At 55.1% G+C, this 10,494-nt stretch overlaps 1 protein-coding gene across 1 annotated transcript; it reads right to left on the reverse strand.

The window, feature by feature from the left end:
• Positions 1-84: 84 nt before the first annotated feature.
• On the reverse strand, positions 85-10,282 carry HYOU1 (hypoxia up-regulated 1). The gene is made up of 24 exons (XM_082070180.1): positions 10,118-10,282; positions 9,832-9,925; positions 9,673-9,751; positions 9,431-9,585; positions 9,249-9,325; positions 8,377-8,558; positions 7,944-8,059; positions 7,383-7,566; positions 7,064-7,198; positions 6,813-6,895; positions 6,582-6,714; positions 6,125-6,312; positions 5,854-5,992; positions 5,689-5,749; positions 5,047-5,129; positions 4,666-4,854; positions 4,306-4,505; positions 4,050-4,137; positions 3,680-3,802; positions 3,188-3,321; positions 2,602-2,686; positions 2,017-2,269; positions 1,372-1,455; positions 85-1,079 (listed from the first exon to the last, which is right to left on the reverse strand). Exons 1-24 carry the CDS (start codon positions 10,185-10,187, stop codon positions 1,021-1,023), a joined length of 2,994 nt encoding a protein of 997 aa, XP_081926306.1. The 5' UTR covers positions 10,188-10,282; the 3' UTR covers positions 85-1,020.
• Positions 10,283-10,494: the final 212 nt, after the last annotated feature.

The raw sequence follows: 10,494 nt of genomic DNA on the forward strand, positions 1-10,494 counted from the left end.
CCGCCGCTCCCATTGGCCGCGGTCCCGCCCCCTCGGCCCGCCCCCCACCCGCGGCCCCGCCCCCGCCGCAACAAACGGAGCCGCTTTCCAGGGCGCGCCGGGGAGTGCGGTTTTTATTTTCGGTCGAAAAGGCCAAAAGGCAGCACGACAGCAGATGCACGATCACCGGGGTCCGCCCCCGGCCGCAGGGGCCGCGGACACGGAGGTTCCCCAAAGCCAGCCCGAGCACACCACACGGGGATGAGTGGGGTGACAATGACCGGGGCCGTTGTCACCGAACCCTTCGCCGCGCCGGTGTCCGTCACCGCGCCCGCCCTGACCGCGGGATGCGCCAACACCTTCTCCTGTCCTCCTCCACATCCAGTGTTGCCGCTTCTGAGCTCTTCCTTTTATAGCAAACTATGAACAAAATCTTCCTCTCATGCCCCAGTTCAAGGTTTTCAGACCTTGCTACAGATCGAGACCGTCCCAACCAGAGTCTGCAGACAGCAGATGCTTTATCTCAAAGCACAAAGCCTCTCCCGTTCTGTTCACCCTGCGAACCCAAACGGGAACAATTCCCATCGGATGACACCACGCTTCTCACGCGAGACCCTCGTGGGCACAGACAACGAACAGACAACAACCGCGGCCCAGGCTCACGCTCCCGCGTTAATCCCGCTCCTCTTCACCCCGGCGCTTGTGTTCAGAATTACTTCCTAAAGCTTAAGATGTTTCTTTACAGCTTCCTCTCCACAGAAAAGTCACTGTGGTGACTTCCATACTGAAACTGAGACACTTGTCGGTGGGCACTCTGCCACCTTTAAACACGTAAGAAAACAAAAAACAAAAAACCCAATTCACTAAGTTAGTAGCGGCAAATTCCCCAGAAAGAAAAAATAAAATTTACATCTCTATCCCGTTTTGTTGCTGGGCTGTTTGTTGCGTTCCATTTACATCATGACTAACCAGGTTCATTATAAAAACAAGAAAGTAACCATGAAATAAATAGATGTTGACAGCAGTGGGATTTCAGGGCTGTTATAACTCATCGTTTTTCCTGCTTTCTCCTCCAGCTTCTGTCTTCTCTTTTTTGGACCCTGTGTAACAAAGGAAACTCAGTTACACGCTGTGACGGTTTTTACACCACACAAAGCAGCACTGAAAGTAAATATTCCACATTAAATATTCCACCAAGCTCCCAGCCTGTGGTACAGAAGTCAGGGAACGCTCTGCAGGCTGATCCTCAGCTCCAGAGAGCTGGAGACACTACAGCCAGTTGAAAATCGCTGTTCTCGCAATAGGATGGGCAGATTAAACAGCCAGGCAGCTCGTGCTTGTAGCCACCGTGGCAGCCACGGGCTCCAGAGCGTCAGCCAAACCTGTACCCACCAGAGTCCGGCCCCGGCGCAGCGTCTGTCGCTGTGTGCTCAGCTGCAGGAGGTTCCGCGGCCGGACCCACATCCTCGGGGTTGTCTGTGTTCAAAGCAGAAACAGCACAGAGGTCAAGGGACAACGCGCGGGAGAGGAGGTGAGAGCGGTGAGGATTCCAACGGACAGGGGGCCTCAGCACCTGAGATCTTAAAAAAAAGTCAGAAAACTGCAAGTCTGAGTGTCCCAAGAGAGTTGTTTTTTTTTTCTGGGGTCCATCTAAGCCATAAACTTTTCTCATCAACAGCTCATTCGGTTCCTTGCTGTAAGACATGACCTCGAGCACTTGCTCCGGACACCCCGAACACAACTGGTGGCTCCCGCTAAAGCAGCCAACTAGACAGGGACCAACCGCCCTGGGAAGCTGTAAATATCTGTTGTTCCTTCACAGGAAACAAACAAACGAACGAACGGCTGGGTGCAAAGGACACCGCCAGGCCTCGATTTCCCCGCTGGCTTTGAAAACCACGAGAAGGACCACGGATCCTACAGTTAACTATTGTCTTCACTTATTCAGCTCCATTTTACTCCAGGCAGAGCGACTCGTGTCCAATGCGCAGTAATTACACACCTGGAGTCACGTACACGCTTCCCACCGCCCCTCACCTTCTGGTTTCCCCTCCGTGGGAGGGATAGTGGTCTCGGTCTCAGAGGCTGCTGTACCGTTCTTGCCCGAATCGGTTTTCGTGGTGTTCTTCTCCTTTTTGGGCTTGGGTTTGGCGAACTTGGCCTTGTTCAGGAGATACTGCACTTCCCTGTCCAGGGCAGCAATCTTGAGCTCGATGTCTTTGGAGAGCAGGACGGGTTTCTCAGCAGGAGGGAGCTTGTTCTGTTCAGCCAGTGTCTCGTTTTTCCAAATCTGTGGGATGGGAAGGAAAAGGTGTTTTTTGGATGCTTTTTGCTTCCAGGAATCACTGTACATCACAGTATTTCAAAGTCACCACTCTGGGCCTTCTAACTCAGGATAAGGCTGCGCTCTGCTACATTTCCACCACTTTCTTAGTCACCCAAACACGGGGTAAAATGATGACACAGAACCCTCAAATCCCAATGGACTGGCTTGCTGGTGGCATGGAAACTAGACACGCACACTCTGTTCTGTGACTTTGAGGGAACGTACAGGACCTGTTGCTTCACACAACCCAAACTTCAACCTTCACCCTTCCCCAGATTAATTCGATCATTTATTACCATTGTTTCATTGATGGCTTTTTCCAACGTACTCAGTTCCACTTCTGTGAATATCTGATCAGACTCTGGAATCATTCGGGCTCCCCTTAAAGATAAGCAGAAAGTTTATTTCTGTTAAACCAAAGAGGCTGTACCTTGGCAACTTGGCGTTTACAGCTCCAGTAGTAACCAGGCGCGGTACACACCAACCCATTAGTACATTTTACATTTATGTCTCCTGCACGTGCAGCAAACAAGTGTCCTAAATCCACCTCTGGATGCTAAGGATGGAACACAGAGCCAGCACACACAGCTACCGTGAGGTGAGAAAAACAGGGAATATCAACAAAGCTGAGGCTGTGGGACCAAGAGGGAAAAATCTGCTGGCAAATGGTGTGTACGGCGCTGGACGCCTCCTGTGCCCCAGGTCCGAGCAGAGCTCGCACGCTTCCGTCAGCGGGTTCTGCAGAACCAAGCGCTCGCGAGCAGGGGTTTCACTGTCTTCTCTCCAGAAGCACTAGTGTGTTTCAGAGGCTCCACCTGCTCAGGTTCTGCTGCCATTGCTCACATTATCAGCCGCACAAGCCCCTCCCCGGCTTGCTCTTACTTGAGGAAGATGGTGGAGTGGTTGAGCAGACCCTCCAGGGCAGCCAGGCGCTCCGGCCACTTCCTCCGCTCCTCCACACGGAAGAAGAGGTTCCTACAAAGCTTCTTCAGCTCCAAAAGCTTGTCCTTCAGCTCCTGCAAACGGGTGAGACGGCAATGGAGACAATTAGCCTGCCCACTGTCTAACACTGCAAACCTCACAAGTTACAGCTGCAGCTTTTGTCACTGTCTCTACCAAATACACTATTTCAATACAGCAAAAAGAGCCACGTGATGAAGTTTTACGTGGAATCGACAAGTTATTGCTGAAGCTGTTGAAGTCGCGCCCATGGCCGGAAGAACTTCCTATTTTGTTCTGCGCATACCACACCGAGGAAGCGAGAAACTTCCGAGAACCCGCTCACAAAGGATCAAGAAGGAGTGATGCCCTGCCAGCCTGGGTGTCAGTTCCCGGTCAGTTATAGCAGGCTGCAGTCTCTACAGGCAGCAATACCTTAGTTGCAGCTGCATAGCCCTCTTCCTCCATCCAGCTGGAAGCCTCGCTAAGTTTTCTGGAAATTTCATCTCTCTGCTCCTCCGTTGAGACAAACTGATACTCCTCCTGGTAAAGCTTGTCCTGAACAGAACAAAGCAGGCGCTCCCGTCAGATGCCGCTGAGCACGGAGCATAAAACCACCAGGTCACCCACTTGCGAACTCCTGGGGCAATGGCTGCACCCGCCGGATTCCCGCCCAGCCCTCCCAAACCTGAGCCCTGACCGAAAGACAAACGCTGGGCTCTCCGGACCGGCGCCCCGGCTCCGCCACGCTGCACAGGACACCCGTACCCCCGGGAACTCCCACTGCTTCACAGCCCGCCCTCACCTGGGTCTCAAAGATGAACGACTCCAAGCTGTTGGCCGATTTTTCTCTTTCCTGTTTCTCTAGATCTCTTATTGTCAAGTCTTGGAGCCTAAATATGCACAGAGAACAGAAACTAAAGTTAAAAAACGCTGCTAGATGAGCAACACGTCACATACACCAGCTTCTCGGGACAGCAGTGCTGCTGAGCTGTCACCATTCAGAGAAATTCACTTCTGTTTTCTAGAACTTTCACCCAGCAGAGCCGTTTCACACATACTTTTTCACCGAGCTTTTCAGGTCGTCCTCCAGCAAGTCAGGCACGTCATTTACATCCAGCTCCATGGTGATCTCATGGACAAACTTCTGCTTCTTGGGTGCTTTGATCTTCTTCTCCTCTTCTGTTTTGGTCACTGTGCTGTCACCAGAACTTTTGGACGGTTCTTCCTCTTTCACAGTTTCTCTGTTTTCTTTGGGATCCTATAACAGATAAAGCACATTCCCAGGCAAGGGAACAGACTGCAGATTTTGCAGCTTTTTCCGAAAGCAGGGTGCCGACAGGGAAAGAAGAATTCCACTGCGGAAATTCCACTTCTCGGACACCAAAATCACAGTCCCATTGCTTCCATCTGACGCTCACCTGAGACTCCAATTTCTCGCCTTCTTCCTTCTTCTGCGACTCCGCTTGCGGAGCGGCGGTTTCTGCCTGACCCGGAGACGGCTGCTTCTCTTCTCCCTGCTCCTCACCGGCATCTTCTGCTTCGCTTTTCTGGTCTTGTTTCTCCCCTTGCTCGTCTTTCCCCGGTTCTGCTAGGCTCTCCTCTTCCTCCTGGCCGTCACAGGTGAGTCAAGGGGAAACCAAAACAGGGTTTTCATATAGAAACTCCGTGCACGTGTTTCATAGAAGAGATAACGCTAACGCTCAGCAAAAACCAGCTCTGACGATATCTGAAACACCGAGGCGCTGCTGGGCACCCCCAGCCCTGCTCACGCGAATCGCCGCCGAGCAGCCCCGCCTCACCTGAACCGCGTCCGTCAGGTTCTCTCCAGCCTCCGGCGTGGGGCCGCCACCCCCAAACAGGCTCGAGATGGTGTTTCCAAGCTCTGCGGAAGGGAAACAAAAAAATCCAGAATATTGTGTATCCGAAGGAGGAATAAAGTCACCTCAGCTCTCAGCTCTTGCCCCCACAAGCACGACGCTCACCACAGAGCTCCCCTGCAGGTGCAGATCAGCCACACACGCTCCAAACTCATCCTTCCCTGACCCCGCTTTGCGTTTTTGCACACACGGACAAGGGGGCCTGTACCTCTGCCAGAATGTGCCCTGAAACGTGCGACTTTGGCTAAAAAGCTTCAACCTGTGGCTCCATGAGCCACCCCTGCGTCTCCAAACACAGATTTCCAGCTCCTCTCCGTAGGGAGGTCTGCACTCCAAATGCGCAGTGCAAAGCACAGAGGCCACGGGTGCCACAGTCACCTTAGGAGTGTGCGACAATTCAGAGCTACTGGCAGCACCCAGAAGCCACTTGCAAAGGGTTTTTAGGTATTTTTGAGCAATCAGGTAATGGCTAATTGTTTAACTCTCAAACCTGCTCACAGCAGTGATACCCTCAGTGACTCCAGCAGGGAAATCCCAACAGCCAGGGTGAATACCAACACCTACTTGTCAGCGTGGACTCCTCCTCCAGCTTGTCTTCCACCACGGTCTCAAACACAGACTCCACCTGGGAGAGGAGAGCACAGAATTAGCTTTAAGCAGGGCCCACCGGCACCAGAGAGAGGGACGGAACTGGAGAAACCGGGCAGACAAACTCCGCGGGGCGCGTACCCGGTCGAGACTCAGCACTCCACTCTCGTCCATGTTGAAGTGAGCTTTGATCCCTTTGGATTCATAATCCAAGTGCTTCTTGAAACTCTCCCCAACTCCCTTCAGCCTCACCGTAGTGAGATTGAGAGAACCAAAAATCCTGATGGCACAAAAGCAGAGAGAAAATGTAATCACGATGCTGCAGAGCAGGTAACTGCTTGTCACGGTCACATTTGCAGCCAGAGACAGCTGCACGAGGCAGGGAACCGGCTCAGATGCTCCACCCCCTCACCGCAGGTCGTCCTGGCTCAGGAAGGACAGATCTCCATAGTTGACATAGAACTCGAAGTCGTCGGTGTAGCGGTTGAAGGTGATAACTTTGCGCTGCGGGTAGGGCGCCATGCGCTGGAACAAAATCCTCTTGTTGTGCTTTAAGCTCTTGGATTTGTCGTCCTCCTCTACTTCACGGGTAAACTCCACCTGTGCCACAAAGCAAAAACACCACTTGGGACCTGCAGCCTTCTTCTGCAGCACCTTATGTCAGAGGTTTCTGCAGCGTTTGGCTGCGCTGCCTCATGCCAGCATGGGGAGACAGGCGAGTACTTATCAACAGACATTTATGTAACTTTATCAGAGCAGCAGAAAGACTCGCTTGACTTCCTCACTCAGAGGAATCCACCAGGACCCCCGGAACGTCTCTCCCGGCACAGCCCCACACCTGCGCGACAGACAGGCGAGCCCGGGGTTACCTGGATGGGAAACACGGCGGCGTCCCGCACGACGAAAGGCTTCACCTTGAAGGCTTTGCTCAGCGCGGCCGCCTGGTACACGGCGCCCATGGCGGCCGCCTCGTCCGCGTTGATGTTCTTGCCCAACTCTTCTCTACGCAGCGAAAAGCAACAGGCGTCAGCTTCGCAGCCGCTGCCACAAACAGCAGCTTGTTAACAGGAGGCAGGTGAGAAGGGGCCTCACGTACTCACTTGCCCACAGCCTTCAGCAAAACCTCCTGCACTTTGGGGACACGAGTGGCACCACCAACTAGGATCACCTGGTCAACTGCGTCCTGGGGATTGGAAACAGGCACCGGGGTTTGAGAAAGCGCTTTTGGACAGCTGCGTTCGGGGCTTCCCTGCGTCTCAGTGCGGGTCAGCGTCCCACAGACCTCAGGCAGGCCGGCACGAGCCGGGACTCGGGTCTGTCCCACCACCTTCACGCACTTTCTGCAGCCTACCATGCTCATCTCCGCGCTGCTCAGAGCCTGCTGCACGGGTCCCGGGACGCGCTGGAACAAATCGGAGCACAGATCCTCAAACTCCTGCCTGGAGACCTTGGCCTTGAAGTCGATGTCATCCATTAGCCCCTCGATCTGCCCGCAAGGCAAAAAAAGCCAGAATGAAATGATCAGCAGAGCATTTTGCAACCAAAAAGTGCAAATTTCTACCTTTCTTAACACCCCTAGGACCTGAGTGTGCTCATCCAAATGCTGCCACGGCTGTGGCGATGAGAGGATGGAACAGAAAACGCAGAAACCCGGAGCGGGAAGGTCAGACCTGCGCCATGTGGTCGGCGTTGGCGCTCAGGACGGTTTTCAGGCGGTTGGCCTCCTTCAGCAGCTTGGCCATGGCCCGTGCGTTCTTCCGGACGTCCTTGGAGGGGTGCTGGTCCTTAAAGAGTTTTGCCAAGTAGTCCCGGAGACGCAGCTCCATCTCCAGACCTCCCAGGGTACGGTCAAACCTGAGCGAAAGAACGAACAGAGAGGGGATGACTTCAACCCAGCTGAAATGCAGCAAACTCTGTGTGTTATTTCACAAATATGCAGAACAGCAAGCAGTCAAAATTAGCTGTGGTACTATTAGCTGTGATTGACTGTGAAAGAACAACAGTTGTTCCAAAAATAACGCGTTAGAGTGAAACAAGGAAAAGAAAGGTTCATCACAATAGTCTTTCAGCAGGAACCGTCCTTATATTTATGGTAAAGGACATTTCCCCTTCTGCCAACCAAATTACTGTGCTGAAGCCTTGCTGCAAAATTCCGCGTTTAGAAGGGCCTGTGACCGAATCGTTTCTTCCCTGAGACCCGTGGGTTTGCGCAGCTCACGCTGAAATCTTACCCGACGCCCTGGATCTGCAGCTGAGGTTGGATTCCCGAGTCCTTCGTCTTCACGGTCTGATACGTAACAATAGTGCAGACGGTGCTGCCTGCTCCCATGTCGTAAAACATGATGTTCTGAAAGGAGAAGCTGGGACGGTGAAGCAGAAACACCCGGACATCCCACAAGAATAAAGAAAGAATGCACGGCTTCCCAAGATTGATACAGGCCAAGACTCCGCTCCCTAGGCTAGCTTTAAACTGTAAAGACAGGGCTTGTACTTTCATTAAGCACGTTAAATGCTCAGGGTCACACGTGACAAGAAAACTCATAGTCATCTCATAGGTCAGAAAACAAAGCATTTCAGTCTTCTTCAAAAATTTGCTATTGTTTTCCCCGGTTGATGGGCTCGGAAGTAAGAGACAGGCAGCTCTACGGGCCCCGCAGCGCTCACCTGCGCGGTGGCGTTGATGTCCTTCCTGCGGAACACGCCGTAGTTGAGCGCCACGGCCGTGTTGTCGTTGATGAGCTGCAGCACCTTCAGGTCGGCCATGCGCGCGGCGTGCAGCACCGCCCGGCGCTCCGCCTGGTTGAAGAACGCAGGGACCGTGATCACCGCGTCCTTGATGGGCTGCTCTGCAAGAGGCGCAGGGGACACGTGTTCCCGTCAGGACTTGTCACAGCCACAGCAAAGGCAGAGAGCCCGAGTGAACACTCGTACAGAACGCAATCCTGCAGCAGCAAGAGCAGCTGGGATCGTTAGGGATGAATCTATCTGTGTCCTGCTGAAACCAGGCTCACTCTGCAGATTCTCACAAAGCCACGTGCCCACTGATCACTATTTCGCACGTTAGGATACATTCAAATGCTCCGGGACCGTTATCTTTGTGGAGCCTTATTACTGGATTAAGTTCCCTCTCCAGAGTAAAAGCTCTTGGGACTGACTTGGGTTTTGCCAAGCAAACAGCACGTAGCCTCCTAGTCAGGACGAGAGTCAAATCTGTCAATGAAATACAGCCAGTTTTTGTCATTGTGCTATTCCACTAGCAACACAGCACAGAGATTGCCAGGCAGGCTCCTTTGCTGCAAGGCTGGGTGGGATCTGGGCTGCCTGTCCCCAAAAACAGGATGAAGACCCCAAACTTGCATCACATTGGAAACAAACAACAATGTGACTGCTGTCAAGTCCTGCTTACAGCTGAAGGGACTCAACACCCTGCTCCTAAAAATGTGGAGGTTTTCAGACACCTTCGCTCTCCACTCAAACCCTGTAACACGCAAACACGCCCACCCAGACGCTGTAAGAAACAGCTAAGTCCTCCCAACCTGCAAACTCCTCAGCCAGACCGCGCGAGTAGTTCAGGACCATCCCCAGCATCTCCTCGGGAGAATACTGCATGGTTCTGCGAGAAACGGACAGGAAAGGCAGTTACAGCAACAACAGGGGCGCCTCTGGAGGCCCACAGGGCAAAGTCCCACCCGCGAGGGGCCCAGAAGGAGCCGCTTACTGGGAGAGCTTGAAAATGACCGTCTGCCTCCTCTCGTCCTTCAGCAGCTCGTGCTCCGGGAACCGGGACCGGTACAGCGCCACGTGGGGGTTATCGATCCGCTTCCCCAGCAGGTCCTGGAAGTACCTGAACGCCACCTTGGGCGTCCGTATGGACTGCGGGAGGAAAAAGCCGGCGGCTCAGGCAACAGCGCGGCGGCGGAACACGCGCTCGGAACCGCCGCCGGCACAGCGAGCGCTCACCATCCCGAGGGCGCTGTCGCCAAAGAGACGTTCGTTCTCCTTCAAAGAAACAGCCACAGGTGTTTTCCTTCGGGACTCCCTGTGCAGAAAGAGAGGATTAAACCAGCTGCAGCAGGTGCCCGAGCCCCGGGGGCGGGCAGGACCCGGCCCGGCCCTCACTTGTTGAGCACGATCTCCATGGGCACGCCGGGCTTGACGATGGCGATCTTCATGGACTCGCTGCCCACGTCCACCGACATCACGGCCACGGACCCTGCGCCGGGGGAATAAACAGGCTCCCGTGAGCACCGGCAGACCGAACCGCTCCCGGTACCGAGCGGAGGGGCCGGCGGCGGGAGGCGCCGGAGCACCGGGGGCTGCACGGCCGCTCAGCGCCCCGCGCCCGCCCCGAGCGCCGCCCCGGGAGCGCCCCGGTGAACGTCCCGCAGCCCCGCGCCGCACGTACCCGCGGCGGGCAGACGGCAGCAGAGCAGCAGCCAGGCGAGCGCCCAGCAGGGCCCCCGCGCCGCCGCCATGCTCCTCCCGCTCGGCCCGGCCCGGCCCGGCCCGCCGGCTCCGGCTGCTGCGGCGGCCCCGGCGCCTCGCTCAACCCCCGGCCCGGACGCGGCGCCAGCTCATTGGCGCGCCCGCCAGCGCCGGGTCCCCGCCCGCCAATCCCGGCGGCCCGCGCGTCCCCATTGGGCCACGTCAGGGGCATCCGGAAGCGGGCACGGCGGGAGCTGCGAGCCCATTGGCCGTGAGAGCCGGGGCGGGGAAAGGGAAGGACGCGCGCGGTGACGTCGCGCACGCATGCGTACGCAGACCCACGGCAACTGAACCACG

The sequence above is a fragment of the Streptopelia decaocto genome (assembly GCF_964273445.1).
Source record: "Streptopelia decaocto genome assembly, chromosome: 21".
Taxonomy (NCBI): domain Eukaryota; kingdom Metazoa; phylum Chordata; class Aves; order Columbiformes; family Columbidae; genus Streptopelia; species Streptopelia decaocto.

What these genes read in the sequence shown, in the direction of transcription:
- HYOU1 (XM_082070180.1), bottom strand. Translation starts at nt 10,187, where the DNA reads ATGGCGGCGGCGCGGGGGCCCTGCTGGGCGCTCGCCTGGCTGCTGCTC. An exon ending in GCGACAGCGCCCTCGGGATG is followed by an intron (nt 9,586 to 9,672) that starts GTGAGCGCTCGC and finishes TTCCTCCCGCAG; the next exon opens with TCCATACGGACGCCCAAGGT. An exon ending in CTGCAGATCCAGGGCGTCGG is followed by an intron (nt 7,567 to 7,943) that starts GTAAGATTTCAG and finishes TCTTTCGCTCAG; the next exon opens with GTTTGACCGTACCCTGGGAG.